This window comes from Syngnathus floridae, chromosome 9 (genome assembly GCF_059516105.1).
Source record: "Syngnathus floridae isolate MCC-2025c chromosome 9, RoL_Sflo_1.0, whole genome shotgun sequence".
Taxonomy (NCBI): domain Eukaryota; kingdom Metazoa; phylum Chordata; class Actinopteri; order Syngnathiformes; family Syngnathidae; genus Syngnathus; species Syngnathus floridae.
The window spans coordinates 4,797,501-4,814,682 of NC_142421.1; the positions used below are offsets into that span (position 1 = coordinate 4,797,501).

Sequence of the window (17,182 nt, forward strand, 5' to 3'; positions counted from 1 at the left end):
GGGTTTAGGGTTAGGTGTTAGAGTTAGCGTGAACTGAGGGTTAGGGTTAGGGTTTAGGGTTAGGGTTTAGGGTTTGGTGTTAGAGTCGGCTATTTCGACGTGGAAACTCAAGGCCGTCCGTACTCTTTTGTACTAGTGATGTGCATTCCACGTCGAAATAGCCGACTCTAACACCTAACCCTAAACCCTAACCCTAAACCCTAACCCTAACCCTCAGTTTACGCTAACTCTAACACCTAACCCTAAACCCTAACCCTAACCCTCAGTTCACCCTAACTCTAAACCCTAAACCCTAACCCTCAGTTCACCCTAGCTCTAACACCTAACCCTAAACCCTAACCCTAACCCTAACTGGAATGCACATCACTAGTACAAAAGAGTACGGACGGCCTTGAGTTTCCACGTCGAAATAGCCGACTCTAACACCTAACCCTAAACCCTAACCCTAAACCCTAACCCTAACCCTCAGTTCACACTAACTCTAACACCTAACCCTAAACCCTAACCCTAACCCTAACCCTAAGCCTCAGTTCACCCTAACCCTAACCCTAAACCCTAACCCTAACCCTCAGTTCACCCTAGCTCTAACACCTAACCCTAAACCCTAACCCTAACCCTAACTGGAATGCACATCACTAGTACAAAAGAGTACTGACGGCCTTGAGTTTCCACGTCGAAATAGCCAACTCTAACACCTAACCCTAAACCCTAACCCTAAACCCTAACCCTCAGTTCACGCTAACTCTAACACCTAACCCTAAACCCTAACCCTAACCCTCAGTTCACCCTAACCCTAAACCCTAACCCTAACCCTCAGTTCACCCTAGCTCTAACACCTAACCCTAAACCCTAACCCTAACCCTAACTGGAATGCACATCACTAGTACAAAAGAGTACGGACGGCCTTGAGTTTCCACGTCGAAATAGCCGACTCTAACACCTAACCCTAAACCCTAACCCTAAACCCTAACCCTAACCCTCAGTTCACGCTAACTCTAACACCTAACCCTAAACCCTAACCCTAACCCTCAGTTCACCCTAACTCTAAACCCTAAACCCTAACCCTAACCCTCAGTTCACCCTAGCTCTAACACCTAACCCTAAACCCTAACCCTAACCCTAACTGGAATGCACATCACTAGTACAAAAGAGTACGGACGGCCTTGAGTTTCCACGTCGAAATAGCCGACTCTAACACCTAACCCTAAACCCTAACCCTAAACCCTAACCCTAACCCTCAGTTCACGCTAACTCTAACACCTAACCCTAAACCCTAACCCTAACCCTCAGTTCACCCTAACTCTAAACCCTAAACCCTAACCCTAACCCTCAGTTCACCCTAGCTCTAACACCTAACCCTAAACCCTAACCCTAACCCTAACTGGAATGCACATCACTAGTACAAAAGAGTACGGACGGCCTTGAGTTTCCACGTCGAAATAGCCGACTCTAACACCTAACCCTAAACCCTAACCCTAAACCCTAACCCTAACCCTCAGTTTACGCTAACTCTAACACCTAACCCTAAACCCTAACCCTAACCCTCAGTTCACCCTAACTCTAAACCCTAAACCCTAACCCTCAGTTCACCCTAGCTCTAACACCTAACCCTAAACCCTAACCCTAACCCTAACTGGAATGCACATCACTAGTACAAAAGAGTACGGACGGCCTTGAGTTTCCACGTCGAAATAGCCGACTCTAACACCTAACCCTAAACCCTAACCCTAAACCCTAACCCTAACCCTCAGTTCACACTAACTCTAACACCTAACCCTAAACCCTAACCCTAACCCTAACCCTAAGCCTCAGTTCACCCTAACCCTAACCCTAAACCCTAACCCTAACCCTCAGTTCACCCTAGCTCTAACACCTAACCCTAAACCCTAACCCTAACCCTAACTGGAATGCACATCACTAGTACAAAAGAGTACTGACGGCCTTGAGTTTCCACGTCGAAATAGCCAACTCTAACACCTAACCCTAAACCCTAACCCTAAACCCTAACCCTCAGTTCACGCTAACTCTAACACCTAACCCTAAACCCTAACCCTAACCCTCAGTTCACCCTAACCCTAAACCCTAACCCTAACCCTCAGTTCACCCTAGCTCTAACACCTAACCCTAAACCCTAACCCTAACCCTAACTGGAATGCACATCACTAGTACAAAAGAGTACGGACGGCCTTGAGTTTCCACGTCGAAATAGCCGACTCTAACACCTAACCCTAAACCCTAACCCTAAACCCTAACCCTAACCCTCAGTTCACGCTAACTCTAACACCTAACCCTAAACCCTAACCCTAACCCTCAGTTCACCCTAACTCTAAACCCTAAACCCTAACCCTAACCCTCAGTTCACCCTAGCTCTAACACCTAACCCGAAACCCTAACCCTAACCCTAACTGGAATGCACATCACTAGTACAAAAGAGTACGGACGGCCTTGAGTTTCCACGTCGAAATAGCCGACTCTAACACCTAACCCTAAACCCTAACCCTAAACCCTAACCCTCCGTTCACGCTAACTCTAACACCTAACCCTAAACCCTAACCCTAACTGGAATGCACATCACTATTACAAAAGAGTACGGACGGCCTTGAGTTTCCATGTCAAAATAGCCGACTCTAACACCTAACCCTAAACCCTAACCCTAAACCCTAACCCTAACCCTCAGTTCACGCTAACTCTAACACCTAACCCTAAACCCTAACCCTAACCCTCAGTTCACCCTAACCCTAAACCCTAACCCTCAGTTCACCCTAACTCTAACACCTAACCCTAAACCCTAACCCTAACCCTAACTGGAATGCACATCACTAGTACAAAAGAGTACGGACGGCCTTGAGTTTCCACGTCGAAATAGCCGACTCTAACACCTAACCCTAAACCCTAACCCTAAACCCTAACCCTAACCCTCAGTTCACGCTAACTCTAACACCTAACCCTAAACCCTAACCCTAACCCTAAGCCTCAGTTCACCCTAACCCTAAACCCTAACCCTAACCCTCAGTTCACCGTAGCTCTAACACCTAACCCTAAACCCTAACCCTAACCCTAACTGGAATGCACATCACTAGTACAAAAGAGTACGGACGGTCTTGAGTTTCCACGTCGAAATAGCCGACTCTAACACCTAACCCTAAACCCTAACCCTAAACCCTAACCCTAACCCTCAGTTCACGCTAACTCTAACACCTAACCCTAAACCCTAACCCTAACCCTCACTTCACCCTAACCCTAACCCTAAACCCTAACCCTAACCCTCAGTTCACCCTAACTCTAACACCTAACCCTAAACCCTAACCCTAACTGGAATGCACATCACTAGTACAAAAGAGTACGGACGGCCTTGAGTTTCCACGTCGAAATAGCCGACTGGTTTATGACGCGCTCTTGCTCGGATAGCCCTAAGTTCTTTTGAGTGGACCGATTCTAAAGTTCAGTTCTAAACCCTAACCCTAACCCTCAGTTAGCCCTAACCCTAACCCCTAACCCTAAACCCTAACCCTAAACCCTAACCCTCAGTTCACCCTAACCCTAACCCTCAGTTCACCCTAACCCTAAACCCTAACCCTAAACCCTAACCCTCAGTTCACCCTAACCCTAACCCTCAGTTCACCCTAACCCTAAACCCTAACCCTAAACCCTAAACCCTAACCCTAACTGGAATGCACATCACTAGTACAAAAGAGTACGGGCGGCCTTGAGTTTCCACGTCGAAATAGCCGACTGGTTTATGACACGCGCTCTTGCTCGGATAGCCCTTAAAGTTCAGTTCTAAACCCTAACCCTAACCCTAAGTTCACCCTAACCCTAACCCCTAACCCTAAACCCTAACTTTCATTTAAGCTTTCACCATGATTTTTCCCTAATGAAGTGGCCTGGCATTAGGTACACCTGAAAATGGCGGTGTACCTAATGGAGTGTCCGAATGACGTCACAGATCAAACAGCCAATCAGGAGGTGGGGGTGAGGGCGGGTGTGGCACTTTTCACTTTCATTTAAGCTTTGAACATAGTTTTTCCCTAATGAAGTGGCCTGTTATTAGGTACACCTGAAAATGGCGGTGTACCTAATAGAGTGTCCGAATGACGTCACAGATCAGTCACCCTAACCCCTAACCCTAACCCTAAACCCTAAACCCTAACCCTAACTGGAATGCACATCACTAGTACAAAAGAGTCCGGACGGCCTTGAGTTTCCACATCGAAATAGCCGACTGGTTTATGACACGCGCTCTTGCTCGGATAGCCCTAAGTTCTTTTGAGGTAACCGATTCTAAAGTTCAGTTCTAAACCCTAACCCTCTGTTCACCCTAACCCCTAACCCTAAACCCTAACCCTAAGTTCACCCTAACCCTAACCCTCAGTTCACCCTAACCCTAAACCCTAACCCTAACTGGAATGCACATCACTACGTACGGACGGCCTTAAGTTTCCACGTCGAAATAGCCGACTGGTTTATGACAAATTCTTTTTTTTTTTTTTTAAATCCTTACTATACATGGTTATTTGCTGTTTTAAATCACAGGGAAGCCTGTGGTTAAGGTTTAACATTGTGATTTGAAGCAAAGAACCAGGAAGCAGACGTCAAGTCTTAATTTCAACTTTATTGAAAAATGTTGATACTCTTGATCAATCTGGCAATGAAATACTGTAATAATAATAATAATGATAAGAATAAAAAAAGTCACTGAAAGGCACAGTGGACAGAGTGTAGTACTTTGCGTAGTCTCATCCGATCGGAAGCGCAAAAGCCCAACGTCACTCGGAGTCTTTCTCAAGCACACAAGTACACATCTAACAAACACAAGCAGCCGCTGGCATTTTGGTCCATCACAAACACACCACAATGTCCTCAAGCGACGTCTCATTTTTTTTTCTTTCATTTTGGTCCACTTGGCAGAAGCTCCGACCGAGGAAATACAAAAAAAAAAACAAAAAAACATTGACAACGGAATGTTTGCTCACTTCACATCGGCTGGCTCGCGGGTTCAACACACACACACGGTGTTGATGTTGATCGGATTTACTTGAGGGAGGCGTTAGTGCCCACCAACTATGTTGAGTTTAATTTTAGGTTCTAGTGTTTTGGTTAGCAAGAGTTGCAATGGCGTCCAAACGTGCGTTACAGGTTTCTTTCTATTCCCATTTGAAATTTATTTGAGGGAGTTTTCTCAAGTGGCACGCAACAACTAATTTGGGCACAGTAGGTGCTACTGTTTTGGTTAACAATAAACAGTGACTGAATGAAAATAGTTGCTTCCCATTTTCCAGGGCTTTGTCTGAAGCGACACCCACCGACTAATTGGCTCATGGTAGGTGCTGCTGTTTCAATTAGCAATAAAGTTCAAATGTCAGGAGGGCGTTTTGTTTCCCTTGATAACTGGATCCAAAATGGCAGCACAAATATGAGAGGGAGGGAGCACCTCTTTTTGAGGAAATTATTTTAAATCTGGGTCGATTTTCATTAGAGTTGGATTAAGGAGAATTCACATTGTCAAATTCATCAAAGTGATTTGAAAACATCAGTCGTATTTACACACATCCATTCGAGGACATCATAGAAAACACATGAGATCATTTTCTCAAAATGAGAGCAGCCGCCTCAAACGGTGAGAAGCAAGCGCTCCTCGAGTCTGCATAGTCCGTCCTCGCGGTACGTGCGGTGAACTAGAAAATACAAAATGGAGCCCTTTAGTTGATCCTGAGGAAGCCATTCTAGTGGCTGCTATCAAAGATTCCACGAAAAGCCTCATGTTGAGCTCTTTTGAGGGTTTCAAAACAAAATAGAGGTTGGCTTGCATGGGGAGCGCAGGTCACATGACACTGTGACAACACAAAATCATCGGGACCACGTCGGAAAAGTCGTCACTTTTGACAAACTGACATTTATTTTCCTTGGGATTCACTCCTTCATTGAAATGCTTTTCAACCTGCGCTTCCTTCAAGCGCCTGCAGGTGGCGCTTCGGATGCAGAGAACAGCAAGGGAAGGCTGTCGTTTGCATCTGGAAGCGCCACTGAGCGAGCAGCGAGATGCAAAGGAATATTTACATACTACCCCGAAATCAAGAGATGACCTCATCATTGTACATGTGCATGTACAGTCCGGTTTGTTCTGCTATTAAATTACGGATAAAAAATAGATATATAAATACCAGAATGTCTTGTGAGCGCTGCAGCGCGGTCAACGTTAAGCTGCACCGACGACAAGGTGTGGAAAAGAATCCTGTCTAAAGCACTACGTTTGAGAGCACGGGTGTCAAACGGGTCCAGTCCATTTTTCCTCCAACAAAAAGTTCTCATAGAAAAACTGATTCATGATCAAATGCCATGATTATTTTTTCAAGCATGATAGTAAAACCATTTTGGTTGCTATTATTGGCCCGTGTTGACGACAAGTTTGACACCCCTGTTCTGGACTAACATGATGTGAAACTAAAGGCAGTGTGAACAGAATCTGTAGGACCCCGTGCGTGAACGCTAGGAAAGGAAGTCGTTCTCCAGCTCGTAGACGCTGGGCCTGGCCGGCGAGCTCTGGATGCGGCACAGCGGCACGGTGCAGTCGCGATTCTGGCCCTCGGCGTCCATGTCCAGCAGCGAGCAGGCCTGCGCCGCCTTCTCGCCAGAGTAGTGGCCCAGTGAGTAGCTCTTGCCCAGGCGGGCCACCAGGCCTCGAGTATGCGGCTTGGCCCAGAAGGAGACGGGCCGCGTGTTCCTGGTCTTCTTGGGGGCGGCGGGGGGCGGCAGGCTGGGGATCCCGTTAGCTGCACACAGACAGAAGAACTCGTTTACGGTGTTGCTACCGCTGAAGGCAAAAGAAAAAAAATAATAATTGGAGTTGACTTTTCCCACAGCTCCATTTTGTGCCACGTGGGCGTTTAACTCACCATCATGATTGTTGTACTTTTTTCTGCGGAGGCGTGTCCCCGTGTTATGGTTCATAACCTCCGACTGTTGACTTTGGGTTTTTGGCGTCTGCTTTTTTTCAGCGGGCGATGGCAAGGTAGGCCGAAGCGTCTCAACGTGATGAGTGACAGGTACAAGGTCCACCTTGGCGGGGCCGCAGCGTGACACCTCGGCCTCCGACTGTAGCAGACACTTGGTGGACTGACACTCCACGATGGCCGACATGGAGACCAGGTTGGCGTGGGGGTTGGGGGCGTGGCCCGGCGAACCCTCGTCCTTACGGGGGCGGCCGCCGCTCGGCGGGGAGGTGCTGCGGCGGAAGCGGGTGGCCCTCTGAAACAGGCCCTCCTTTTTCTTCTTCTCCTCCCGCGGCGGCTCACCGTCATCTTGAGCGTTCTTGAGCGCCTCGCGGATGTCGTAGCCCAGCACGACGGAGGCCAGCAGCGAGCCGCAGCCGTACAGCACGGAATCCGTCTTGCGGCGGGCCGTCACCCTCTTCAGGCTGTTGGTGGGCGTGAGCTGCGGGGTGGTGGAGGCGGAGGACGTGGACGTGGTGGTGTAGGGGTCCTCGGGACCGTCGGCCGGGCCGCCCTGAGCTGCCGGCCCGGGCCCGCCCTCCCCGCAGGCGCAGGGAGGCTGCGGTTCGTCCCGCCACAGAGGTAGATCCAGGTACACCTGGTTGGGGAACTTGAGCTGCTTTGGTTTGGAGCTGCTGTCGGGACACTCCTGAGGAAAGGCCTCGTCTTTACTGCTCCCTGCTGGAGGTTAGCAATAATACATTTCAGCTGGAGACCAGACCAATGCATCATCCAATGATGTGATTTTGATTCACGGTTAATGTCTTGATTAAATTTAAAAGATTCCAAAAATGGATAATAAGCTAATTTAACAGTGAGCGCACCTTGTTCGGCAAAGAGGGCTGCGAGGGGGACAGACTTCTGCGACTTCATCAGACTGGTGGACCAAGGATTGCTGCCATCTGAGAGGGGACGTACTCTGAGGACAATACACACAACTGTAAGGAAGACTCCCCCCGAAAAAAAAACAAATAAGAGCGCACCTCTCTGTGACAGCAGGTCTCTCCTTGCTCTGCACTGAGTTGGGGCCCCAAGTTCTCCCCTTCTTCTTGATGCCTCTCCTGACGTCGTCAAACTCCTCCGGCCTTGAGGGGGCGCTGCGACCCCACGTGCGGTTGCTCTCGTCCTGCGTGACTGTGTGCAGAAGGTGCCAAATTCAACTCTCAAAATCACTGAGGAGAGCAAGATTGTATCCATCGTCTTGCTTTTAAACGCCTTCAATCTGGACGTCAATGTGAACACACCGGTGCTCAACGGCGATCCATGTCGGTCAGGCGGCATCCGCCAGAGTCTAATCTGATGGCGAGCGGTCAAGCGGAATTTGTTCCAGTTGTTACATGACTGTTGGTGCGTGACTAACAATATTAGCAAACTGTTCAAACAACTGGGCCGGCCCGCTTTTGTTCACATGCGCCTTGTCACCGCCAATGTTCCCCTCTTGCTTTTCCCCTCCGACGGGCAGCCGTGCGCTACGTGCGGGTTGGGCGCTTGCTCCGGGTCCAACCCGGCTGGGAAATCGCGGTTGTTTGCGGGGGTGGAGAGAGAGAGAGAGAGAGAAAAGAAAAACTCACGCTGAATAGCTCGTAGGCGGGGGATGAGTGTGGGACTGCTGGGAGGAGAGGAGCTGGTGCTGTGCAGGCTCCGCCTCTTGTCCATGGAGGGCGACGCCTGCACTGTGATCTTGTGCTGGAAGTCTGCGCGGAGGAGAGTCAGGCGCTCGTTACAATGTCGAGAGTGCGGCAAAGCTGGGTTAAACAATCCTTAACATGTGCCAAATACCTTCAAAGATGCCGACCAATGTGGTTAACCACTGAAACTCAAGTACGTGGACCAACCTGAAGGCAAGCTGATGCGGTTGCCATCCTTGAGCTTGAGGCGGGAGCGCTTGAACTTGCCCTTGCGCTTCTTGACGTTGGGCTTGTCCTTGTTGAGCTGGAAGATGAGGATGTTGAGCTCCCGCTCCAGAACGTTGATCTCGCGCTCGGCCAGCTCCTGCTCGCGCCGCTTCAGATGCTCCTCTTGGGACTTCTGCTGCAGGGCGGCCCGCGTCAGCTCCTCTTCACGCGAACGCAGCTCCTGGAAGTCCACTTCATTTATGCTTTCATATCTTTGTTGACGCTCTCTTCCATTTCTCTCCGATTCGCTCCGTGACGATCATCATCGTAAGCGGATGACTGGTGGAAAGCAGCTTAGTGGCAACTGCAGCCCAGATTACTTGAGGACGCTTACGGGAAAATGTCGCCGCTAATTCGCTTAATGATCGCACCGAGCTGGAATGTGTCAGGTCTCCGAGTTGACTGTGTGTAATTACATAACATTTGAAAAACACGCTGCCCGACAAGTATATGATCTGATCGTAGGTTGTGTCAAACCTCCGCTAGCATTTCTGTGAGCTTCTCCGCCGTACCTTCTCTTTGGTCCTGAGCTCGTCAAACATCTCCTGGATCTCCACGCGCCAGTCGTCCTGCATGATGTGGAAGGAGTCCTGCGGCATGGTGGCCATCACCGCCTCCTCGATGGCCGACAGCTGCTCCAGGATGCAGGAGAAGGAGGGGCGCACGTGTGGGTTCTGGTCCCAACACTCTGCAAGATTATACATGGGCAGATGTAGCTCATGTTGTGGCTGAAGATTGCCTTTTTTTGGGGGGGGGGGTCAATTACCTTCCATGAGCCTGGCGAAGGGTTCGGGGCAGGTGGAGGGGATGGGTAAGGTTAATTTATTGACGGCCACACCGTAAGCAACAGCCAGGCCGTCGATTCCTCTATAAGGCACCTCCCCTGTTAGCAACTCCCACAGCAAGATGCCGTAGCTGGGGACATAGAAAGAACATTTGGAAGAAGCAATGAACACAATGATGAGCTGAAATCTTAAACTGGTGTTTGGGAACATCACAGCAAAAAAATGGCTCACCTCCAAACGTCACTGCCTTTGGAAAAAAGGGACATCCTGATGACCTCAGGGGCCATCCAGGAGTAGGTGCCCGCTGCCGACATCTTGGTGGTCTTGTGCCACTCCCGGGCCAGGCCAAAGTCTGTGATCTTCAACGTCTTCCTGCCGATGTCGTCGTTCTCGATCGTTTCAAGTAACAGAACTGAAGGCGGGGAGACAAAGATTATTCGTTATTATTATTATTACAAAACAAACAAAGAAAATCTCTCCACATTAAAGCGTGCTGCAAAGTGAACGAGAGTAAAAAGCCATGACGGAGTAGCCAAGGAAATGATAGTTGATATTCAACGTGGCCAAGAGCGTTGTGCGGCTCATTTGTTTGAGAGCTGACAGCGCCACAATGCGCCTGTCCCCGGGCCCAAAAACTGTTAAAACACATTAAAGTCAGAGGGAACCCTGAAAACCCGCCTGGAACTCGACACCTGGTCTTGCGTGAGAAGGACCGACTACAACCCACGCCAATGAAAAAAAAAAAGTGAACCATAAGTAGGCGTCAAAACTTATTAAGCCTTGTCGTTTTTATGATAGATGCGTCGCTATAAACTGAAACCAAGCAACGTTGAATGTCGTCTGAAGGTCACCAAACAGGAGAGGTGACAAGTTTTAACATGTAAACATTTTCAGATTCTTCAAAGCGAAGCGCTCAACAGCTTCACAGTACTAAATTATAGCCAAGTGACAAAAGATGGCTGAAAGTAACACTTCAGTCCCTCTGACAGCAAGACAATATTCCCATGGGAAAATTAATTAAAAGTCGTTTTGTATAATAAAACAACAAGGACATCATAAGCAAACGCCTGTGTGTGTATCAATGGTAGCCTGTGGAGGAGGAAGTCCAAGGTCGGTCAACGCAAGATAACATGCCCACGCACACCTTCCAAAAAAAAGAAAGAATCAGCTTGTTCCAACCAGACACGGCGGCACGTCCGCCAGGTCGGGTCTTGTACCACACGAGTGTGTAAATGGAATTTTATTGCTTCCGAGGGCCATTAAACGGTGCAATGGTGCAATTGTGAGCGCAAATGGTTTTTTGAGCGATCGTTAAATGAACACACTGGGCAAACAGATTGAAATGTTTTGGTGCCGCTCCTGTTGGGAAAAGCCAGCGTATTGGTACCATGACCTGCCCGGGGCACGACGGGCCGGTGATCCTCTACCTCCAGCTCAAACAATGGGAATTTCATTACAAACAGGTTTCACTGGAGCCTCGCTATAGAACGACTTTCCGTTTTCAAGTTCCCATGCATCCGACAGGTTCTTTAGGTCCAAATGACTTATGATGGCTCGGTTACACAAGTTGGGAGAGGGGCCGATACGACGGCGAGATACTTCCTTGATTGCATCACGGTGGCCTGTCACATGGCTTCGGTGTCAGCGGACATATTTTCATGCTGACGTTATGCTCCACTTTGAGATTCTTATGTCAAAGTAAGTTTGAAAGAATTCCATAGAGAAAAAAAAGAAAGTGTCCCCGCTGGCTATTTATGTTCTCCCGTCACCCAAAAAGTGTTTTTCCTTGCACCTCTGCGTTGTTGTGTCAACCATGATTTTTTTGGTATCCAAGCAACCGGATGTAAATGTAGCGAGGGAAAAGCAAATAGGACCTAGCTCTCTACTGTAGTCAATTTGCCAGCCGCCATAAAACATTTTAAGAAGAAGGCAACAAAACAGAGCAAAGTTCAGATGGGCCAACGAGCAGTTGCCTAAGCGACGTTATATGCATTGAAAAACGTTTTATTTAATCGCTAAAACTTCCACGGTGACAAATGACAAATGTCTGTAAACTTGTTAAAATATTTTAACTAAGAACGTGAGATGAGTTGAAGCTGCGGTAGAACTTTCTCACTCTGGGAAAAAAAAAAAATGTTTGGAAGCAGACAACAGTGAACGCAATTGGAGATGGACATGGCCCAGAGGCGGACCCCACCCTCTGACCCCCCCATATAATTCCCCTTCCATCAAGGATCTTCAAGCAGATCTTTCGTGATGGGCTCGTTGCAAAGATCAGAAGAAAAAGGTCTGCAAAGTTGCTCCCACGCTTCTTCCCATTGCTCCGCCCGCCCAAGGTAAAATCTGGCAGGTTTGAAGAAGAAAAAAAGTTGTGATGTTATCATCAGTAGAGAGAAAGCAAAACAAATCTTCTGTTTCTTCATCACTGACAGCCGGCCACGCCCTGACGCGAGCGGCGAAGGCATCTTGTGTTTTTAGCGGCATAGCTGAGCACTGATGTAACGCGGGCCTTGTCAAAACTACCAGCTAACTTGACCTGGCGCTATTTTGCTAACTGTGCCAACACACTTCAGCTCGAGTGCACGGCTCTTCCTGTCGTAAGCGGAAAATAAGGCTCCCCGACATTCCCCGACCGGGCATTCCAGCCGCTGGGAAAAGGATCAGGGCGAGTGGCCGCCCGAAATCCATCCGGCACGCTCGCTTGCGCTTTTTGTCTGTCCTCCACCCCTCCCGACGTGCCTGCGACATAAAAACGCCAATCAACCCGTAAGCGTGCTAATTATAGCTACGCAAAGCGAAGAGGTACGAGGCTGGTACCTTTTGGATTTGGGTGCGTTGCAGAAGTAGCGAGCGACTGCTTGTTGGGCTGCGGGCCTTTTTCCTTTTCACCCCGCATGGCAACAATAGGTGCAGTCAGGGAGAGGTCGTAAAAGACGGAGTGAAAGCATCTCCACTCCTCCTCACCCCCCCCCCCCCCCCCCCCCCCCCCCTCACCCCATTCTCTTGTCACAGAAAAGACACACAGTAGCTGTGTCACCGGGGGAGTTGTGGGAAAAATTGGCCTTCAACACCTAGCAGCCCCTTTCCTATACTTTCTCCACTCGGACACCGTGCACGTACACAGGTAGTTCGTAGCCCATCTGTTATTTTGCAATGTGATTTAGCATTAAGCTAAAATGCACACATATGGAAGAATGTGGTCTTGCGTTCCTTCGACCTTAAAAAAAAAAAAAAACATACAACTGCAAGCCTCTCCCTGACCTCGTTTTGCTTCCTCATACTATGCATCTCGCACCATGGAAAGTGTGACATCAATCCAACCAATCAGATTTGAGCGAGCGGCTTGACTGTGAAAAATGTTGAGTATGTTAATAGCAATGTCATAATCCACCTGTTGTTTTCAAACTCATATTACATCAGTTTATCTCGGTTAGCATCTTGTAAAAAAAAAAAAAAAAAAACGGGGAAAAAAAAAAAGGTTTTACACATCTGAGGGCAAAACGTTAACGGCCGGAATCAAGATGCGAATGAGCGGCCCGAGTTAAAACACGTGATGGCTGTGGGCCAAGTTTCAGTCTTCGCTTTGTGGTTCGTTATCTGGCGCGACGCAAATACCAGCACTCCTTGCTGATGAGTGGGCAAGCATGAGGAAGGTAGCAACAGCTGCACAATTTGGGATTTCTGCTTGTCGTTGCTTTTTTTGGGGCGCAATACACTCTGGCGGCCCCACATAAAAAAAAAAAATTCAATGCCCCCTTTGTGACAATCATGGCCAGAAAACTAAACTCACTTTGAAGGTTGTGAATTGTTGATATGTCAGCGAGTGTTTTAAACAGAGCCTTGGCCAAAAAGTAGCCTGACGCAGGGAAATAATGAAGGCCTGATGGGGAGGGGGAAAGGAGGAATGGCGAGGGAGGGCAGGAGAAAAATAAGCCAGTAAGGAGGCGAACCCCCTCGAGTTTGTGGCAATAAAAGAGTAGCGCTGCTCTCTGGGAGATTAAATATGAACGGAACAAAACAAAACCAGGGCTTTGGGACCCTCCGAGTCCTCGCCATTCTTTGGGCCGCAGTAGCCTAGCAACCGCTGCTTGACCAGTCCATTGTGCAAACGTATGTTAAGCTTTTATCCCTCATTAGCAACATTCCTCCCCGCCGGCCGGGATTTTACAGATTAGCTGCAAAAACACAAAAGGAGATTGGGCAAATCTTGCTGACTTTCAACATATTACTTTACAGGCTAATCATTGATCAAATAGCCACATGTTTGTCTAGCGTGCACACCGAGACACCGGGAGTCGATCAAATGACCAGCTGAGCGAGTGGACGGACGGAAGGACGGATGGATGGAGGCGGGCCTTTCCGTCCATCTCGTCCACGCTGAAAATACGGCGTGGTCCGAGTCAAATTATTCCCGCTTTTTTTTCCCCCTGGGAAAAGCGGCCGACACACCGCAGGGGTGCGTTTGTGTGAGAACCCTTCAATGGAGGCCACGCGGCGGCAAACAACGCAAATTTCTTAACATACAACTCGGGCTCATTTTGGACTGGATGGAATACTCTGCGAATTGGTGGAGGTCGCGGTGAAGTGGCAGACGGCAGGACAAACACATTGACTTGTGTGTTAGCAGCTCAAGGGGGCAGGGCGGGACGGGCGGGGCGGAGGGTTTGTTTATATTCGCCAAACACTCGATTAACCGTGACCGCTTAAGGCTTTTCTCTCCTTCTGGCCTCTAATTAACGCAAGTCTTTGGTGTATTTTGATAAAGTTGAGATGGTGGGAAAGCAAAGTCAAAGTTCAATAAAGAAGGACCAAATGCTGCTAACTGGTCTTAAAAGCTGACACGTTGCCCTCGGAACTTGCGCCGACCGCTCCGCTCATGTGGCACGAACACGCGTGTGTTTACGTTTGCCCAATCACTGCTTCTGTTTGAACAACATTTTCAAGTCGGAGTGGAGATGGTGGGGGACGGACGGGTGCTTTGGGAAGGTGTGCTTGACTGAGTGTGTGTGCTGAGGGATAAGGGTGGGGGGCCGGGGGCAGGCATCCCAGCTGTGCAAACTAACCTTATTTCACATCCTCTTGAGGGTGCACACACACAAACTTCAAGTGCATCCACAGCTCATGTCACTAAATGAGTTTTCCAAAGCTCAATTTTAAATTTTCATCGCATTTTCATGGAAAATTAAGGTGAAAAAACTCAAATGGGATTATTATAATTTAAGGGAATGATAATTCATTGAGAATTCAGGGTGCCTTAAAGGAAGATTCGTCAATAGTTGTTCATTGCTGCACCTCAAGATAAAATATTTTATTTAAGCTTACGACCAACCAATTTTGTGCGTTTCTCTTTCATTTCCATTTCCACCAATGGATTTTCAAACCTAACCCTAACCCTAACCCAACACCATGAGACTTTTACAATGCGTGACGTGCCTTTGGGAAATATTTTTTTATGATTAGCTTTGAAATGATTGAGGGTTGTGAAAGTGAGTTGAGGTGTGTTCTTACTGTTGCTGGACTTGAGGTCTCGGTGGATGACCACGGCCTCCTCGTGCAGGTAGTGCATCCCGCGTGCAATCTGCACGGCCCAGTTGACAAGGATGTGCGGCGGGATTCGCCTGCCGGTCAGCGCCCGGTTGAGCGTGCCCCCTCGGGCGTACTCCATGACCAGGCACAAGTTGGGCTCATCCAGGCACACCCCCTCCAGCTTGATGATGTTGGGGTGCTGCAGCATGGAAAACAGCTTGGCCTCCTGCTTGACGCTGGCAGCCGTGGCCATAATGTCCTCGTCGGGGTCCTGCCGGGCCGCCTTAACGGCCACCTCTTGGCCCTTCCACGTGCCGCGGTACACTTTGCCGAAGCCCCCCACGCCAATGATCTCCTCCAGCACCAGCTCGGAGAAGGGGATCCGGACGGGCGAAGCTGGGGCCCGCTCCCGCACGCTGGTGATGGGCAGACGGTAAATAGCCGGCTGGTAGGTGACATAGTTGGAGGGGAAGATGCCGACGCGGTGGTTGATTTTGCCCGTCCACCAGCCCTCATCGCCGGAGATGGCCGCATCCTTGGACAGGACCTCCACCACGTCGCCGCGGCAAAGACTGAGCTCATCCTCGCCGCTCGCTTCGTAGTCGTACGCCGCCGTCCACAGCGATCGGGTCGGGCACAGGGGGGCCGAGTGAGCCCAATCGTGCGTGGGACAGTCTGTCCAGGCATGTGCCCTACTCCCTCCTCCTCCATCACCATCGCCGCCGCCCGGCCGCCCTTCACCGTTTGGGAAAGCGGCCTGCGAGACATCCATTTCTCGGTGGCCGTAATGGCACCATAGGGTGCAGGGCTTAAGAAGCTAAATTAAAAAAGCAAAGGGTGACTTGTTGAGCTCCGCATGTTGTTGCATTGAAAAGGAGGGGAATTCCCCGCCTGGGCTCTTGACACTGACCAAAGTCCCTCGGCGAGGAGCGTCCCACACGGGACTGTAACTTTATCCCACACCACTCTGTCGACTCCCGGCTACAAGTGGCTGGCTCAACGCTCAGCTAAAGTCGACTAAATGTCCCCTAGTGTAGTAGGCGTGAGTTTTTAAGCGTAACACTGTGCATTCCCGGCGTTAAATAGTTCGAACGTCGACGGGGAGAAACATTGACAAAGTGTCCCACTTGTGCTCGATGCTAAAGCTAGCACCGCCGAGGCTTCGTCGCAGGTGCCGCAGGGAGGAGGTGCACCTGCCCCCGGGAATAAGGATGCAGGCACCGATCGACGGGTTTCTCCCTCAAAGTTGACGTTTAATGTCACGGAGCCGCTGTCCAGGCCATTACGTGGCTAGTTGTGGAGGCTTGCTCCTCTTTCAGTTGGCGACGGATTCCACGGCATTCCACACACGCGCGCGCGGCTAACAGTTTAGCTCGGATAGATAGATTGCTTGGTCAGGAGCGATTCGGTTGCTGGTCAAAAGTTGCTCCTCTCGACTTCATTACTCCCGAGAAGTTCTCGTCGATAGGCAGCGGGTGCGCTCTCACAATCCCATCGAACATCCTCGGTGTCAAAGTAACGGTGAAAATGTCTATTAAAACGGTCAAAACATTATGAGAGGAGGGGATATCAAAATAACACCCCGGTAAAACTTTGTCGCTCTTCGGAGTTAGGAGGACGAAATGCGGCGGCGTCCTGGTGGATGGGAGAGGGACGCCGGGAGGCGGGGCTATACTGGTTGTCCTGCTCTGATTGGAAGATGTTTTGGGCACGTGATCAGCACAACAGCGGGAGGGGGTGGGTGGAAGGGTTGAGGCAACCGGAACGTGAGTGAAGCGCGCCGAATTTATGGAAATGATTGAGATCCGGCCCACCGCATCATTTTAGAATTATCATAAAAAAAATATTAATCAAATGCAGGAGCAATCATATTACATCTTAAGGTCTAGTGCAGTAGCCTCAATGTAAAATATATGTAAAAAAGTACTTGCTCTCCAAGATGAATATACAAAAAGAAATTAATTAATTAGTTAAATTGAAATGAATA

General features: G+C 49.3%; 1 protein-coding gene and 1 long non-coding RNA gene across 4 annotated transcripts; both read right to left on the bottom strand.

Moving 5' to 3' along the window:
* Window positions 1-4,592: 4,592 nt before the first annotated feature.
* map3k21 (mitogen-activated protein kinase kinase kinase 21) lies at window positions 4,593-16,866 on the bottom strand. Of its 3 annotated transcripts, none has more exons than XM_088384672.1 (10): window positions 15,178-16,865; window positions 9,901-10,081; window positions 9,651-9,799; window positions 9,397-9,572; window positions 8,825-9,065; window positions 8,561-8,683; window positions 7,973-8,123; window positions 7,814-7,908; window positions 6,894-7,667; window positions 4,593-6,770 (listed from the first exon to the last, which is right to left on the bottom strand). In XM_088384672.1, the coding sequence occupies exons 1-10, from the start codon at window positions 15,965-15,967 to the stop codon at window positions 6,487-6,489; spliced, it is 2,964 nt and encodes a 987-aa protein (XP_088240798.1). In that variant the 5' UTR covers window positions 15,968-16,865; the 3' UTR covers window positions 4,593-6,486. The 3 variants fall into 3 exon arrangements, with proteins under 3 accessions (XP_088240798.1, XP_088240797.1, XP_088240799.1); XM_088384671.1 differs by having other exon boundaries at window positions 6,894-7,670; window positions 15,178-16,864; XM_088384673.1 differs by having other exon boundaries at window positions 6,665-6,811; window positions 6,894-7,670; window positions 15,178-16,866.
* On the bottom strand, window positions 10,902-12,585 carry LOC148393049 (uncharacterized). Its single transcript, XR_015860251.1, has 2 exons — window positions 12,487-12,585; window positions 10,902-12,408 (listed from the first exon to the last, which is right to left on the bottom strand). It is a non-coding gene; the product is annotated as an uncharacterized LOC148393049 (long non-coding RNA).
* Window positions 16,867-17,182: the final 316 nt, after the last annotated feature.

Coding starts and splice junctions, on each gene's coding strand:
- map3k21 (XM_088384671.1), bottom strand. CDS start 15,967: ATGGATGTCTCGCAGGCCGCTTTCCCAAACGGTGAAGGGCGGCCGGGC. Junction 9,573..9,650: donor CTTCGCCAGGCTCATGGAAG/GTAATTGACCCC, acceptor ATAATCTTGCAG/AGTGTTGGGACCAGAACCCA. Junction 6,771..6,893: donor AAAGTACAACAATCATGATG/GTGAGTTAAACG, acceptor GTCTGTGTGCAG/CTAACGGGATCCCCAGCCTG.